Genomic DNA, 18,678 nt, shown 5'->3' with positions numbered 1-18,678 from the left:
GATCCTGGGGTTTTTATTTCACTATTGTGTCTGTAAACGAAGATATTCACATTAATAAAAATGTATAAATCTGGCGCCTTCTTTCCCCGAGGTCGCTAGCATTAGCAACAGGTTTAACTGACAGTGTTGCTAAGTGCCTGCTTTGTGTTAAATTATTTTGTTCTTGAATAACTCATGATTTGAGTTTAAAGTTGAAAGCTAGATTACATCTGAGGCCTGAGCAATGAAACTCTTTTGAATTAAGACTCTGGCATTTCTAATCTTCAGTGATGTGTTGGGTCTTTTTAGACAAGCCTTTGGATATAAAAAGATCTGGTTTGGAGCAGACTTTTATTTTATTTATTTATTTATTTATTTATTCAGTCATTATATTCAAATCAAAAATGATTCAACTTGTATAAGGTTGTACATAACATCTCTATCATGACCGAAAGGCTGAAGTAAAGAGTAAAGACTTCAGAATTTGGAGGAAATAAATCTTATTATCTGGAGATTTTGTCCAATTATGTATTTTAAAGCTCATATATTACACAATAGTGACTCTTGTGAGCTCCCCAAAAACATACATGGAATTGTGTTGTTTCATTCACACATGTTTGAGTAACCCTTTATTAATCTGTCTAAATCTCCAAAGCTCTGCTCCACCTTATGATGTCATGAAGTGGTAGTTTTCATGTTAGCAGCTCGTTTTACCTTTAGTTCAGTAGAGATTGGCAATTCCAGGGCTGAAATAATTTAAATGGTTCTAGTGAAGGCGTATGAAGTTTAAAAACACAGTGGAGCATTTTCTGTATTAATACATGATATCACAAGGTTGAGCAGAGTATTTTCTGTTTGAGGGAAGAACTCAGCCTAAATATGCAGGGTTTGTGTGTTAAGCATGTGTGAATAAAACAAAACACCACTCTAGGTCTGTAATGAAGAAACAACATTAGAACACACATCAGAGAATAGAGTCATATGGACCTTTAACCAAATGGAAAAGCCAACATTTTCTGGCTGCTCATTTTGGGGAATTTCTGTTTTAATACATGTTGTACCACAACAATATGTTAAAATGAGTCTTTTGAAATTGCATAACTGGAGGTGTGTGTTCTTCCTGTGCTTTGAAGAGGAAGTGATTTACTGTATAGACACAATGCGAGTTCATAGACAAAAAACAGACTTGAATTTTGTGGGAGTGCAGGGGGTGCTGTTGCACAGTTTGGGGACAGATGGGCGCATGTTTACTACTGCTGTTCTCCAGATTACAGAGGTCAGAAGATAATTAAATGTCAGGATAAAGGATGGTACCACAGACTGTGAAAAGAAGTGGACTAAGTGAGTGTGACGTCACCCCCTTCAACTCAAACGAAGCTCATCGAGGTTAGCAGTTATAGGGGCCAGTTTGGCACCCAGTTCCACATTTTGAATTCCGACCATGAGTATCATAGTAACCAAAGAGCCAATCCAGAGCGAGGCTGTTGAAGGTAACGTCCCTTCCTGCCCACACCGCTGGTTTGGCAGAGAGCAGGTGCTTCGCAATGTAGTCAATCAAACCCGTTGCTAATGCTAGCTGGAGCAATTTTGGGGAAAGAAGGCAGTTGACTTGTTTTTTATTAATTTTGTTAATTTAAGTAAAAGTACAGATACTGGAGCAAGTAAAAGTATCAAATGAAAAAATCTACTTAGGTAAAAGTATTAACGTACCTGTTTAAAAATGTACTGAAATAGTAAAAACTAAAAGTATTTCACATATATTTTGAGTCTTATAAAGCACCAAATGTGGTTATTTTGAAGATTTGAGCTGACTTTTCAACAGAAACAACTGAATCAATCTTTTTTTTCTGTCTGTTTTTATTTGTATATTTTTGTTTCGCTCAAATTATGAACATGTTAAACATAAACCCTCAGCATTTTTAGCAGGTCTCACACAATAATAAAAAATACTTTTACTTTTCAGTTCAGTTTAAAGATGTAGTGGAGTAAAAAGTACAGATAGTGCTCTCAGATATACTAAAGTAAAAGTAAAAAGTATACACGGTCAAATGTACTTAAGTAAAGTACTTTAGTACTTTTACTTCTTTACGTTCTACCACTGCATTTTCCCTTTAACATGAGCAGGTTTATGACTTGGACTGTGGACTGTTCTCTTCACTGTCTAGAGTTGGCTCATATTATTCTGTATGTGTGTGTGACTGTATGACCCAACGCCCCGCCCACCTTCCCATTGGTCCGGGCGCGTGCAGGCGAGGGCGCGTGCAGTCGAGGCGCATGGCGCTTTTGACGCACTGGGATGCCTCTAATCGTCAGAGTTTCATAAGTGAGAGGACAGCAGCTCCAGTGGGTGTATCCCAAACACGATCACGTGTGTTGGAGAAAGCGGTGACACACGGCGCAGGCGCACGGACCTCGCGCACGGACCTCGCGCTCTGAAGGGGCGCTCTGACCCCGCTCTCCGCAGACAGGCAGAAGTGAGTCATGTCTTTACCATCACTGTAACACAGCACGTTACGGTGAAGTAAAGGTATATGTGTGGATGTGAGCTCGCCAGAGGAACAGGACACATGGAATCAGACTCTGAGTCTTTATGAATCATTCAAGGACAAAAGGACACGGCTGACCTGGTCTGACCGTTTACATTTAAGAGTTTTCTTATTCTCATTAGAAATAAAGATGAAACTACAGCTTTATGTGCCGTGAAATCTGCTAATGTCTCTAGTCTCTAATGTCTCCAATGCCTCTAATGTCTCTAATGTCCAGTGTCTGTGAGGTCTGGTGTCTATAGCCACATCCTGACCAGACTCATGTCCAGAATGTGCTGAGTGGGCTGGGGCTTCTTTCACCGCATACCATCATCCTCCAGCTGATATAATGAGGGAGAAGCCTGCGCACTGACCAAAAGTGGGCCTCTGTTGACTTTGTATCCAGCTGTTGCTGTTGAAATTGATCCTCGTGTCCACGTGTTTGAGTATTTGCATATATTTGCGTATGTAAACCATGGATCTGATGTAAACGGCCCTGTGCCTATCGCTCCGCCGCGGCCCCGGGCGCGCGCGCTCATTGGCCAGTGCGTGCCTTGTGACAAGCGAATAGCGTCTTGGGTCTCGTGTAGTCCCGCCCCCGCAGACACGTTGCGTTGGAAAAAGCTGCACGGGCCGATCAGAGGCTCACAGCTCCGCCTAACAGCTCCGAGCGGATCCTTTCCGCTGATCTGATCCGGCCCTGACACAGCTGAGCCGCTCCGGGATCTGGATTTACTACAAAGGAACGGCGATCCCCGCTTCAGAGGCTGAGGTACGGCCCTGTCCCCTCACCCATCGCCCGCCAGCCGCTTGAATGTTATTAGTTCGCTTCTCTTTATATTTCGATCTGTCGAGTTCAGCCCGAGGAGCCGGGGCTCCGCGCTCCCGCGCTCCGCGGAACAGGACGGACGACAGTCTGGGGCCGTGACTCTTTCTCTCCTCGGTCATTTGGATTTTACGCACACCATTCACCGCTGCTCACGGTGCCAATGTGATCCGGCTCATGAGGAAGTCTATTGTGTCTGCGTCCCACGGCCCCTCAAACACCGCGGCTCTGTCTGGGCTTTGGGGTTTGAGCTTTGGTAGTTAGAAACAAAAACGTGTTTAGTGAAGGAGTTTGCACCAAAACCGCTCATGTAAGTCTGAGTGTTGTAAATCCAATGTAATCCCGTAATGTTTGAACTTTTATTGAGACAAAGCTGTTCAGTTACATAACACAATTGGATCTCTGTGGACTAACTTACCTGTGTTTTAAAGAAATAAGTCAAATTTTTCCATTCCTACACTGGGATTGGTTAATATGAGGTAGTGGGTAGATACTGACAGATCGATAGTCATAGTCTATATGTTGTGTCTATATGTCTCATGTTGTGTCTTACATTCTTTACATTGTGAGCGTGCCTTGTATCTCAGTGTTGCGAGTGCGGCTCGTGACGGGGGTAGCTGGCGTTCTGAAACGGTGGTTGTCATGGCGACAGACCCCAGGCCCTCAGAACAAACAGGCCCTTAATGTTTATGAATGAGTGCGGTGGCATCAGCTGGACTCCCGGTTCATAGAGCTGAACACGAAGAGCCAAACACAGCGCTGAACAAATGGAGCCAAACACATAGGGCTGAACACAGGTGCTGGTTTGGATGGTATGGGGCATGTGAACATACTTAAGTGTTTCACATTCATACAGGAGACTATGGTGGCCCCTCGTAGTCTAAAATCTTTCCCTAGAGTCTCAAAACAACCTGGACTATATGTCTACCAAGGACTACCCTGTTGCTTGTGTTAGTATAAACTTAAAGAGACAACACTGGTTAAAAATACGGATTATGTGGTGTCTATACTCCACAAATTGAATGAGATTTAAAAATCTAATTTGTGCTCCCATAGTCTTAACCAAATCTATGGAAAACAGTGAACGTTATCCACAAAAACTATGAGATAAATCCATATAGAATGTATATATAAATGGACATAACTAACCTGCTAGCCATCGCATTCCACATAGAAAGTGATCATGGGCTTCTGGCTCCATCGACTCTAATTTACTGTCTATTGAAAAGCTGTGGCCTCTCTCTCTGTAACTGCTGGTGTCAGACTTGTCATTTTGATCTTAAAATGTTCGTATTAACCCGCTATACATGATCCTGGGGTTTTTATTTCACTAATGTAAATCAAGATATGAACATTAATAACAGACAAATCAGGCGCCTTCTTTTCCAGAGGTAGCATTAGCAATGGTTTTGATTGACAGTGTTGCTAAACACTTGCTCCATGCTAAACAAGTGGTGCAGGCGGGAAGGGGCATTACCTTCAACAGCCTTGCCTCCAGATTGGCTCTTTGGTTGCTATGATACTCGCAGTCGGAATTCCAAAACTGGAACTCTGCTTCAAATTGGACGCTATAACTGCTAGCCTCGATGAGCTTCATTTGACTGGAGTCGAACGCTGTGGGTGACATTAATAATAATAATAATAATAATACATTTTATTTGTTAGGCGCCTTTCAAGGCTCTCAAGGTCGCCGTACACATATACACACATACACAATACAAATAGAACAATGTAAAATGATTAAAAATACATTTAAAAACAAATATAGATTAAAAGACAGAGCAGTTATGGTCAGAGTGGTCAGGATGAGAAGGCCTTTCTAAACAGATAAGTTTTGAGTTTAGATTTGAAGTGTGGGAGTGAGTGTGTGTTGCGGAGGTCGTGAGGGAGGGAGTTCCAGAGCTGGGGAGCAGAGCAGCTGAAGGCTCTGCTCCCCATAGTGACAAGACGGGCAGGAGGGACAGTGAGGTGCAGGGAAGAGGAGGAGCGGAGGGAGCGGGCGGGTGTGGAGATGTGAATGAGGTCAGACAGGTATGGAGGGGCCAGGTTGTGGAGAGCTTTGTATGTGAGGAGTATGATTTTGTAGTGTATGCGGTGCGTGATGGGGAGCCAGTGGAGCTGTTGCAGGACAGGTGTGATGTGGTGATGGGAGGGTGTGTGTGTGATAATGCGGGCAGCTGAGTTTTGGACCAGTTGGAGTTTATGGAGTGATTTCTGTGGGAGTCCGAACAAAAGAGAATTGCAATAATCAATACGAGAAGTGACCAGGCTATGGATGAGGATGGCGGTGGTGTGTGGGGTGAGTGAGGGACGGAGGCGGTGGATGTTTCTGATGTGGAAATAGGCGGACCGGGTGATGTTGTTGATATGGGAGGTGAAGGAAAGTGTGCTGTCGAGGATGACACCCAGACTCTTTACCTGAGGGGAGGGGGAGATAGAGGAGCCATCAATAGATATGGAAAAAGGATTTATTTATTACACTCGCTTCACTTTATACAGTCTGTGACTCTGGATGAAGCAGGATCAGGTTTGAAGAGGAGGCTGGCCACAGATGTCCACCCACACGCCCCTCACAGTTTTTCATTAATTAACAGAACAAAAAATATACATAATATTTAGCATATGTATACAAGGGCGTATACATAGCATAGGGATATTGGATGAAGTTTTTCAATGTGTCTTTGTTGTAGGCTCTTGTGTCTGTGATGTTTAAGGTCAGGAAAAGTGTTTGGGTTTAGGTCAGGAGACCGTGGACTTTAGGAATGTGTGGATGGAGGTACATCACATGAGGGTCCTCTGGGTGGAGGTCTGCGGAGAGTGGAGGTCTGCAGTCAGATCCCTTGTGTCTGATTGGCTCCTCTAGTTACTGATGAATGGAGTCAGATTTTGATCATTATTTCACACCATGTCTGTAAGTTTGTGCCAGTGCAAAACTTTTGTTTAAGTGTAATTACAGATTATTCCCATAGACCAGGGGTCGGCAACGTTTAACACACAAAGAGCCATTTGGACCCAGTTTCCACGGAAAATAAAACACTGGGAGCCGCAAATACTTTTTGACACCTAAAATGAAGATAACACTGTATATAATGATAATAATAATGTAACGGAATAATGTAGGTTTTATTTTCACGGAGCGACCTTCTACATGTGGCAGATAAATATGGCAAAAATAAGTTAAGTGCATAAAAAATACAACTCACCAAACTGCTGCATCAGTTGGTTTCTTGTTTCTTTGCGATGAGGTGGTCCCATCGAGGAGTGATGAGAGACAATGACACCCGCAGTGTGATTATGTCTAGTCTATCTTTCAAAATAAACTCTAAAGGCGTATCTTTTAATCCAGGTGCTTGTTCTCCATGTGCCAAAGCAGTTTTGAAGGTTTCATTGCCTCATTTGCTTTTCCTGCATATTACGCAGACTCTGCACGTGAGTCACCTGTAGCGACAAACCCATATTTTAAGTAGGGTTCCTGGTGTTGTCTGTTAAATTTATCTTTCTTTTTCTTGGAGGTCGTAGGCTCCTCTTCTAGCTTGGCCTTTCGCCTTTGTTAAAAAGCTCTCCAAAGCCTTTTGTTTTGGCTCATTTTCACTCACTTGTGGCTCTACTTTTCAGGACGTGTCTGATGTGTTATACGTCATCGTGGAGACAAGAGCAGATCTATCGCATATATAATATATTTGCCATTGTATCAAACAGATTTCTGATTCCTATCAGGATTTTCATTGTATATCTACAGAGAAGCTTATTAGTGTGTCATGAGGGACGGGCGAAAGTTACGTCGGTGAAGATCCTCCTGCTCCTGACCCCTATGCATACAGTGTCTGAAAATCGGGGCTGCCTTTACACAGGACTGTGAGCTGTGTCTGTGAGGCGTGAGCAGTGTTTTTAACAAAACCGCGAGTGTGATACTTATTTTAATCAACGAAAAATACAAAAATAAAATTTTATTTTAATATTTAAAAATCATAATAATCTTCCAATTTAAACTACAACAAAAAGAACTAACACTAATAAAATACACTTCAATTAAATACTTAAAATGTATTTTCCCAAACCACGCAGAGCCACAGTATAAGGATGAAAGAGTGCTCCGGAGTTGCCGACCCCTGCCATAGACTGATAGGAAGTGATGGGTCATGGGTGCACTTCTGGCTCCATCGACTGTGGCTCCATTTCACTTTACATTGAAAAACTGTGGCCCCTCTCTCTGTAACTGCTGCTCTCAGACTCGTCATTTTGGTCTTAAAATGTTTGTAGTAACCCGCTCTACATGATCCTGGGATTTTTATTTCACTATTGTGTCCTTAATCAAGATATGAACATGAATAACTGATTGATTGACTGATTAATATCAGGCACCTTCTTTCCCAAAGGTCACTCCTGGGTTTGATTGACAGCGTTGTTAAACGCTCACTTCCTGTCAAACCAGCCTCGCTCCTGATTGGCTCTTTGGAAACATGGGTGCTCAAAATGTCAACATCATGACATTTTGGGAATTTTTACATATCATTTTGATTATTTGAACACGTCTAGAAATCTGATAATAATCTGAATTTTGTATGTGTGTAAACAAAGTCAGTGTTGAGTGATGTGACCATCTACTTTGAAGGCTCCTGTTTTCTTCACTGACCCTATCACTCTCTCTCTCCTCCACAGGTCAGTGATGGTCATTGGTTCAGAGCTGTAGCTGAGGATGGCGACAGACTCGGAGAGCTCCATATACTGGCTGGAGCGTGAACATGACAGTGAAGAGGAGAAAAGAGAAGAGAAAAAGGAGAGAGAGGAAGAGGAGGAGGAGAGCAGAAGACAGCAGAACAGCTCCAGTGTCACCCCCCAAAAGGCCCTGAAGAGGCAGCACAGCACGCCCTCCCATCACCACCTCCCCCCCAGCACCTCCCAGACCGGGCAGCTCTTCAGCCACAAGGTGAGAATGGAACTGGGTTTGAGTGAAATGTCATGGAAAATGTTATATCTAATGTGAATTATCTGATTTGGGTGCAGGTTTTGACAAGGAAAATTATACAGCAAATTAATTTGGCAAAAAAGAAAGACAAATACAATGGTTACTCCAAAAAAATCCAGCCGACACATGCCAAAAAACTTACTTTGCAGCTGATATCATCCACATTCCCTGAGGGTGTGATGCTAACTGTATGCACTATCTGAAGCTCTGTTACTCAAGTTAGACTTTAATCTCGGTTTTGTGTTAAACTACATCTGACCAAAAAGAACTGACTTATCTGAACTACAACAGGGGAGCTGATTTGTGCTGCTAAAAAAGTCCCTCTAAAATAACATCACAGTCGCAAGCTAGCTAGCTTTAGCAGTTTTTCAGTCTGATTTTACACAAAAAGGTGAGAGTGACAAACTCCTAAACAAGACCATGAATGCCCGGATTGATCACAGGCTCCTGGAAATGTGCTCTTTAAATCACTTCTGTATTTTTATCTTGAGTTTTCAGACAATTTAAAATATTTTTTGACAGCATGGTAACCTCTGAACATTCCACCATACAGACTGAAAAACATCCCCAGCATGACGTCACTGCCCAGTATCAGTTGCTTTATCAGATTATTCTAATTATTTGATTTTATTTTCTGACTTTGTAAATGTTCCCACTGCCCACTGACTCAAAAAGTGCTGACCAAAACAAACTGTCCCCCTCCTCATTGGCCCTCCTCGTGATGTCACAAAATGCCTCAGGTTTAACATTTCCAGTCAGGACCGCCCCCTTTCCATCAGGACCGCCCTCTTTCAGTCTTCCATCGTGTTCTTAAGTGTGTGTTTGTATTTTTTCCAGTGTGCTGAGCTGCAGTGCTACATCCAGCCTCTCTCTCTGATCCTGAACGGGCTGCGGTCGGGGAGGTACAGAGAGCGTAAGTCAGTCTTCCTGTGGAATTTTGATCCAATGAAAAAAATCAAAACAAGAAACATTAATAGTGAACCAGAAAAGTGTTATGTGCAACTACCCATAGGGGGCACCGACATTATGTGGCATTTTGTTGTGATGACTTTTATGGCGACGTCAGCTCCCATTGAGCATCGCAGTTTTCTAATATGGGCAAGTCAGCGGACTTGTTTCTTTTATGAAGTCGTTTTAGATCAATATTGTGATTTTAAATATGTAAATTATAACATTATAATCCACAGGGGTCAGAGATGAGAACTATAGAGACACAAGCTCAATAGGGCTGGTTTGATAGAGACAAAACCAGAACTAAATCAGTTCTAATTTTGGATTTAAGAAGAATATATTGAATATGTTGCGATATCAATTATTGTGAGTATTGATAATTTTGTGATATTTAGTTCAGTCCTAGTTGTATTTATATGTACACATATTTAAAACAGTGTAAACATGTCTGTGTCTTGAGTTCAGTGAGTAGCTCTATGGAATGTTCAAAACACAAGTCTCCAGTGTGCTTCTGTTTGTGAGCAGCTTGCATGTGTGATAAATGTGTTTGTGAAAATGGCATTGTGTTGTAAACCTGTCTGTTGTTGTTTATGACCAGCAGAGGCGTTGTAAAAACACAGATCACGCTGCTGTGGCTTGTCCTTAAGTGACCCCACTGTCCCTAAAGTGTCGGCTCTGCTCACGTGTCCCTCACTTCCTGTTTAGGACTCAGCTCGTTCCAGGAGAGTGTGGCCATGGATCGCATTCAGAGGATCATGGGAGTCCTGCAAAATCCCTGTTTAGGGTGAGTGTCCAGCACCTCCCACTGACTGACCGCACAAAGAGCAGACACGAGACACGCTCACTCTGAGGCTCAGGACATGCTCAAAGGTTCAAATGAAAACAACACTGGAGTCGGGTGTTATGTAATTCATACTTTTCAGCTGATGTCATCCACATTCCCCTGGGGTGTGGAGCTGTTTTAACACAATTTGAACAGAAAGAGCTGATTTAGCTCCAAACTACAACAGGTGATTTGTACTGTTAAACAAGTCCCTCTCAAATAACATTGCAGTCACAAGCTAGCTAGCATTAGTATTAGCCAACAGTTTTTCAGTTAGACACTCTCCACTTTTTATGTAAAATCAAACACCTAAACAGGACCATGAAAGCTTGGATTGATCACAAGCTCCTGAAAAAGTGCTCTTTAAATCACCTTTGTATTTTTTTCTTGAGTTTTCAGACTGTGTTTTGTTTGCTAATGTGTGCATTGTGCAGAACATTCAGCCATAGACATACACGTAGAACACCCCAGTGTGATTTCACTGCAGAGTATGAACAGACATACTGCCCTTCTACAGGGGAATCTACAGTTACTCTCTACTTTCTGTTCTAGCAAAAATTAAATGTGAAATCTCCCTTGGCTCTGTCCTGAAGGTTCTGTCCAGGTCACATTTCTGTCCTGATGGTTCTGTCCTGGTCACAGCTCTATCTTGAAGTTTCTGTCTAGTCCAGTTCTCTTTGTTTCTATTGGAGATCAGTGCTCTTCACTGCAGACTCACTGGAGGCACGAGCCACAGCTGCTCCAACAGAGACAAAGAGACAGAGGAGTGTCCGCCCACAGGACAACACAGGAGCGTCTGGACCGTTTTCTTCTGTGCCCTCCTCTGCACCCTCCTCTTCTGTGCCCTTCTCTGTGCCCTCCTCCTGCGCACCCTCCTCAGTGCCCTCCTCCCCTGCAACCTCCTCTGTGCCCTCCTCCTCTGCACCCTCCTCGGTGCCCTCCTCCCCTGCACCCTCCTCTGTGCCCTCCTCCTCCGCACCTTCCTCTGTGCCCTCTTTTCCTTCACCCTCCTATGTACCCTCCTTCCCTGCATCCTCCTCTGTGCCCTCCTCTGTGCCACCCTCCTCTGTGCCCTCCTTCCCTGCCCTCTCTTCTGTGCCCTGGAGTGGTGGATGAAGTACTCAATTTTGTTTCTTAAGTAAAAGTACATATACTGGATTAAAATGTTACTCAAGTTAAATACTTACATAAAAGTATTAAAGTACCCGTTTAAAGTAATATAAATCAGTTTATTATTTTTTTCTTTAGAATTTTGTGTATTTATTTTTGTTTTGCTCAATGCTGAAGCTTGAACTCGAAAATTTTAGTCAGGATGTTTAGATTGAACATGGTAAAAATAACCCTTCAAATCATATGAGAAGTACTTTTTACTTTTCAGTCTCGTTTAAAAATGTAGTGGAGTAGAAAGTACAGATACTGCTCTCAAATGTGCTGAAGTAAAAGTAAAAAGTACACACTGTAAAATGGAGGGTTGTGCGTTTTGGTCACATGATCTGCTAATCCCCAGTTCTGTTGTGAGATACAGTCGTTCTCTCCCTCCTCTTCATTACGTCGTCAGAGGTTTGTTTTCACAGTGAGGCTGCTGTTGTTTCTATTAGGACTCGGCTGTAACACGTGTCCAAACCAAACATGTGAGCCATGAACTTGTGCCACAGTCTGCAGCTGCACCAGGACGCACACTCTGCTCACTCATCATAATAGTAAAGATGTCTGCTCTGTATCTTTCAGAGAGAAATACATAAACATCATTCTCAAAATGGAGGACATGCTGAAGAGCTGGTTTCCTCAAGTGCAACTTCCACAACAGCCTCTTGCCGCTCAGACCAGGGACCATGGCATTCCTTCCAAGAAGCCGAAGGTACAGTCCCGGACGCAGCGGGAGGAGGTGGTGTTTTTGGTTATATCACTTCCCAAAAATGGAATATCTTTCATGGACAGGCAAAACTAGATAAAGGGAGGTTTATAACTGTTCCTACAACTACGGGTCAAACCTGAATGACTGAGGGAACAAAAATTGTCCGACAGAAACATTCTTAAAGACCCTTTCTTTTAAAAACTGAAATAATTCCAAATACCCCCTGGTGTGCTGGTAGCTTGCGTACTACCAGGGGTCTCCCTGTTTCCCTGATTGAGAAACGCAGGTATACAGAGGGAAAAAGGATTAAGTTCTTATTACCCAGGCCTCACAGTGGTGTGGAGTTCAGGGACAATAAGCCTCTGGAACAGTGTTTTAATGAATGTGGCATTATTTCTGCGGCTTAATAGTCCATACACACACACACACATACACACATAAAGCTATTAGCTATATCCATTTATACATATACAGTCTGTGGGTTCCACCTTGTGATGCCATGAAGTGCATGCAATATTTGATGCTCTAAATGTAATAGTGTTTAATTCTATAACAATAAAATAACAATAAAACAATAAACAATAAAATATTTAATCTTGAATCTGGATCTCTCTTCTTTCCAGCTGTGCTCTTCATTGCTCTTCAGCCCCTTCACCAACACTGAGCCTGGACCCAAGACTCTCAGGGTCACCGACCTCACCCCTCCTGAAGCCTACTCCGCCAGTAATGTCAAATGGCTCCACACATCCCCCATCTGCTCCCCCGTCTGCTCCCCCACAGCGGAGCAGAGCCAGGCAAAAGACAGGGACCTCACCCAGGACAATGCAGTGTCCTCCAGCACAGACTGCCACATTCAGACTGAGACCAGAGCGCAAGGGCCTCCGCTGGGAAAGATCAAGGCTCCCTGTTTGGAAAAGCTCCTCAAATCCACAGAAAGCATCATCACACACAGAATGGACGGCTCCTCCTAGTCCAGGGACCACTCTTATTTCATCATTCCATCCAGAGGAGGGCGCCGATGAGAGGGACAGAAGCACACGGAGCCGACAGTGGAGGACGTGGAGTTTAAAGGTCCCATGTTACTTAAAACAGACTATTGTGAGCTTTAAACCATGTTCTTATGCTGTTCCCTCCTCAAAAACATACCTGGAGTTGTGTTTTGTTTTATTCAACATGTTTTTTGTAGCACTTTATTATTAGTGTGTCTACATCTCCAAAGCTCAAAATGCTCTGTTCCACCTTGTCATGAAGTGGTAGTTTTCAAGTTAACAGCTCTTTTTACCTTTAGTTCAGTGGAGATTGGCAATTCCAGGGCTGAAATTATTCAAATTAAGTTGTATGGAGTGCTCCAATGTGTTTTTAAACTCCATACACCTTATTCCTGTATTACCACATGACATCACTAAGTGGAACAGTGTTTTCAGTTTGAGAGAATAACTCAGCCTAAACATGTATGAATGAAACAAAACACAACTCCAGGTCTGTTTGTGATGAGGAAACAACTTTAGAACAGAGATCAGAAAACGGCATAACATGGGCCCTTTAAATTGTTTTCGATGAAACCTCTCCCTCGGTCTGCTCGCACCGCTCCTCGCTGCCGCTGTTTTGGCGTTCTGTATGTTTGTTTGCACTCAGAGCATGTGTGAGTCTGGAGGCAGAGGTCACATGTTCAGAACTGGTTTGTCAAGGCAATAAGGCAGTGAGTGAGTGTGGCTCCTGCTGCAAAGGGAAAGACTCTGAATTGACGTTTTAGACGCTGGTGTAGAGCTGCACAAGTTTGAAACAAGAGCAGAAGCCACATTTTCTGACAGGTTTTACAATATGATTTAGGATTTATGTTTAAAAAGTAGGATTCTGCAACAAGACTCAAAACTGAGGAAATGATGCACAGGCCTGTCACGATAATACAAAGTGATAAACAATAGGATTGAAACCAAAACAAAGCAGAATTTTCCCCAAAAGGTTTTATAAATTTACAATATTATTAAAAAACATGAGCTGCAATGAACATACAACAGAACACAACACTTAAGTAGTTGGTTTGTATTTATAATTAGTAAGTATAAGTCATAAGTTTATTTCAACTTTCCAGAGCTCAAATGTAATCAGAAACAGAAAAATGCCCCAAATATATCCCATGATAAATATTGACCCCTTTCATTTGTCATATTCAGTTTTTGAGATTTGAAAATGGAGGCGACTCTGCAGCTCTGCCCTGGCTTCTACAAACTGTTGTGCTCAAATGTTTAAAATGTGATGTTCTTTTTTTCTCCCCTTTACGACTCCATCTACGTCATATGACTGTTACTAATGTGTCTGTTCAGAAACAAGACTCAAGTTCATTTGCAAAAACAGATAAATGCTCAGAGTTTAGCCTTAGGATACAAGATTAGGATAGATTAAAAAAAACAAAACAAATGTGTTTACCTACTTCCAAAATATAATTCTATCTCTTCTTGATAAAATCCACTTTACATTGTTGTCATTGGAACAGGAGTGACAGTGATCCACTGATCCAAAGGTTGCCGGTTAAAATTCTCCTCTTGACATAAACATCATTTGGTTGAGCAGTGAGATCCACTGACCTACAAGTTGGTGGTTCTACTCTCAGAGATCAATGCTGTCGTTTTGTACTTGGGCAGGATCATAGACTATATGTAAATGGACATGGGTAACCTGCTAGCGACGACATTCTAAACAGGAAATGATCATGGCCATTGACTCTGGTTCCAATTCACTTTCTATTGAAAAACTGTCCCCTCTCTCTGTACCTTCTGCTGTCAGACTCGTCATTTTAGTCTTAAATGTTCGTATTAACCAGCTCTACATGATCCTGAGGTTTTCATTTCGCTATAGTGTCTGTAAATCAAGGTAGGTTGCTCTGGCTAGCGTTAGCAACATGGCATTACGGTTGCTATGATAGCCACAGACGGAATTCTAAATATGGAACTGGGCTCCAAATTGGCCCCTATAACTGCTAGCCTTGATGAGCTTCATTTGACTGAAGCTGAACGCTGTGGGTGACGCTACACTCACTCACTCACTCCACTTTTTTTACAGTCTACTGGCAAGACACTTAATCCAAGACATTTAATGAATGTGTGAATGGATGAGTGGTTCCTTGATGTGAAGCGTTATATAAAAATGTGACTGTTAAAACCTGTAGAATATGGTAACACATTTTCAAAACGTCAATATCTGTTTTTGCAACTGAACTTCTTTTTCTTCTTCTTTTTTCTTCTTCTTTTTCTTTTGGTACAACTGTTCTACCTCAGTGACACCGTGTGGGCAGTTTGTGCACAGAATGTGGGCGTCGCTCTTCTGAAAGTGTTGGGGCTGGGTCAGGTTCGACTGGTGCCATCTTTGTCTCTGTCTGCGGTAGGGTTGAGCAGTGCCTGTATTGTCATGCTGTGCCTGTAAGCCGCTTAAAATAGGAGCCAACTGTTCTATAACTGCTCCTCACTAGGATCTGTGGTCTAATGAGGAAGTCCTCAGGCCTGTCACGATGACACATCCGGAAGTGTGATTTTTCAGGTTGATTCAAGATGGAGACCCTAGGGAATACCTACAACACACTGAAGGGACTGCGTCTCTTGGCTGGCCTGGGAACGCCTTGGGGTCTCACTGGAGGAGCTGGAGGAAGTGTCTTGGGCAAGGGAAAGTGTGAGTCCCTGCTTAGACTGTTACTCCTGCATAAGCAGAAGAAAATGGATGGATAGATAGATAGTTCTAACCAGCAAAAAGTTGGAAGTTTCCGAGAAAGGAAATCCAACATGGATACAAACTGGTCAAAAACCAACCATAGAAAACAGTGTCTTCTGTTAGACATATGTAACGTTGAAGAAAATATAGATGATAAATGTTAATAATGAAATGAATTTCTGCCACTGACACAAAAACCCAAGAGCAGATTTAAACCATAAAAAACTATCTACAGTATTGTTAAAAATCATGAGTATGGCTCAAATCCCATCATATTGACAAGAATAAGCAAAAACCTATACATACTGACCACAAAGCGTGACCAAATGACCAAATTTCACATACAGAGACTTTACACATGGAGATGGTCTTGACAGGTCTGGATGGATTTGGAGATGGTCATGACAGGTCTGAATTTCTCACTTTCCTCCTGCCGTTCTTCTGTAATTATGAATAACTTATTGCGATCTTGCCAACTGTTTCGTGGTGAAGTGCAAAGTGTTTTGTTTTGCGATGGCGTTTTTCTGACCAGTGTAGGGATACTTGCTAAAGGCTGTCTGTTTATCCCGATAAGTGGCCTTTTTGTGTCAAATTTTATACTTTGAAAATAAATGTGGATATATTTGTTTGATGCAAATTGTTGTGTTTTTTGTTTTATATGATCTTCAAGTTTATTTATATAGAACAGAGGTGTCAAACTCAAATTCACAGAGGGCCAAAATTAAAAACTGACTAAGTCGCGGGCCAAACTAAATATTTATTGAAAAATTTCAACAACATTTGCATGTTTTTCAGAAGGGGTGGATTAAATTTGAGTGAGGCGATGAGAGCAAACGCTAATGAGTGTCAACATAAGTGGTGGGGGCCGGCAAAGCATTCTAGAATTCGTAGTATTAAAGGTGCATGCGCTATACTAGCGCTGCGACCGGCATGCCAGCTCTAATACATATTTGATATGATCTCGCGGGCCAAATATATTTATATCAAAGGCCAAATTTGGCCCGCGGACCTGAGTCTGACATGTCTGATATAGAACATTTAAACAAGACGCCACATCCTCTGTTTAAGTCTGACACTTTATAGAGCAGTGGGTCTCAAAGTGCGTGTCGGGGGCAGACAAAAATATGACACAATTGAATTACATTTTAAAATTAGAAGTAATAATAATAGGTCTTGTATATCACTTTTCCAGATGTTTAAAGTTGCTTTACAGTTTGGTGCGGTGGTCAGATACTCTTGTAGCCACAGCTGCCCTGGGACAAACTTTTGGCAACCAGCATACTAGGCAGTGTGGGTTGCCTTGCCTAAGGACACAACAACATAAGTTTTTACCACTCCCCCCGTGGTCACAGATTTGATGAAATCAGGTCCAACAATAAAATAAACTATTAAAATAAACAAAATCTAACCTAATTTACAGATTTTTCAAACTGAAATGATCCGCAGCTGTGCGGTCAGCAACTGTGCAGTCAGCAGCTGTGTGGTCAGCCGGTGTGCGGTCAGCAGCTGTGTTGGGCTGGAGCTGTAGATTTCTGGATTTGTGAGTCATTAAATTAGAAAAATGATGGTATCCCTAGAAAAGAATGAAAATAATGTGACCAAAGGGACATATTAATCCAAGGTGTGTGCACTAATTAGCATCACAAGAGTCTGCAATCTTGTAATCAGTCAGTGGGTCTATATATAGGGCTACTGTGCTGTTTGGTCCATGTTGAGTGTGGTACACACCATGTCACCAGAGGAAACAAAGGAAAGAGTTGTCTCAGATTACAAAGAAAATTATAGACAAGCATGTTAAAGGTAAAGGCTATAAAACCATCTCCAAGCAGCTTGATGTTCCTGTGACTAGAGATGCACATATTATTCAGAAATTTTTGATCCGTGGGACTTTAGCCAACCTCCCTGGATGTGGCCGCAGGAGGAAAATTGATGACAGATCAAAGAGATGGATAATACGAATGGTAACAAAAGAGCCCAGAAAAACTTCTAAAGAGATTAAAGGTGAACTTCAAGTATGAACATCAGTATCAGATCGCACCATCCGTCGTTGTTTGAGCCAAAGTGGACTTAATGGGAGATGACCAAGGATGACACCATTGTTGAAAACAAATCATAAAAAAGGCTTTTTTTATTATTTGTTTTGGAAGATTGGAATTTGCCGAACTACATGTTGACAAGTCACAAAGCTTCTGGGAGAATGTCCTATGGACAGATGAGACAAAAATGAAACTTTTTGCCAAGGCACATCAGCTCTATGTTCACAGATGGAAAAATGAAGCATATCAAGAAAAGAACACTGGCCCTACTCTGAAACATGAGAAGGCTCTATTATGTTTTGGGGCTGCTTTACTGCATCTGGCACAGGGTGTCTTGAATCTGTGCAGGGTACAATGAAATCTCAAGACTATCAAGGGATTCTAGAGAGAAATGTGCTGGCCAGTGTCAGAAAGCTTGGTCTCAGTCGCAGGTCTTGCAACAGGACAATGAACCAAAACACACAGCTAAAAACACCCAAGAATTGCTAAGAGAAAAACATCGGACTATTCTAAAGTGGCCTTCTATGAGCCCTGACCTAAATCCTATTGAGCATCTTTGGAAAGAGCTGAAACATGTCATCTGGAAAAGGCACCCTTCAGATCTGAGACAACTGGAGCAGTTTGCTCATGAGGAGTGGGCCAAAATACCTGCTGAGAGGTGCAGAATTCTCATTGACTAGTTACAGGAATCGTTTGATTGCAATGATTGCCTCAACCGGTTGTGCAACAAAATATTAAGTTCAGGTTACCATCATTTTTGTCCAGACCTGTTTCATGAGTTTATTTTTTTTTTAATAATTCTGTTGAAGCATGGTTGAAAAGCAATGTCTGACTTTCATTGGTTATATTTCATAGAATTTTTGTTTATTATTACTTTTGTCAGATTAAAGGTATATCTGTGGCCATTGTGAGATTTTTGTTCATTAACCGACGGGTACCAACAATTTTGTCCATGTGTGTAAATAGATTTAAAGAGAACATTCTCAGGAGCCTATGATCAATCTGAGTGTTCATG

General features: G+C 42.1%; 1 protein-coding gene across 1 annotated transcript; it reads left to right on the top strand.

Annotated features, from left to right (window-relative positions):
- The first annotated feature begins 3,106 nt into the window (after positions 1-3,106).
- LOC117372435 (circadian-associated transcriptional repressor) lies at positions 3,107-16,261 on the top strand. The gene is made up of 6 exons (XM_055222418.1): positions 3,107-3,276; positions 7,990-8,257; positions 9,134-9,209; positions 9,953-10,031; positions 11,799-11,928; positions 12,549-16,261. Exons 2-6 carry the CDS (start codon positions 8,027-8,029, stop codon positions 12,894-12,896), a joined length of 864 nt encoding a protein of 287 aa, XP_055078393.1. The 5' UTR covers positions 3,107-3,276; positions 7,990-8,026; the 3' UTR covers positions 12,897-16,261.
- Positions 16,262-18,678: the final 2,417 nt, after the last annotated feature.

This window comes from Periophthalmus magnuspinnatus, chromosome 6, assembly GCF_009829125.3.
Source record: "Periophthalmus magnuspinnatus isolate fPerMag1 chromosome 6, fPerMag1.2.pri, whole genome shotgun sequence".
In the NCBI taxonomy this organism is placed as follows: Eukaryota; Metazoa; Chordata; class Actinopteri; order Gobiiformes; family Gobiidae; genus Periophthalmus; species Periophthalmus magnuspinnatus.
Note: the sequence above shows the minus strand (reverse complement) of the source record. Positions and strands in the feature narration are given on the sequence as shown.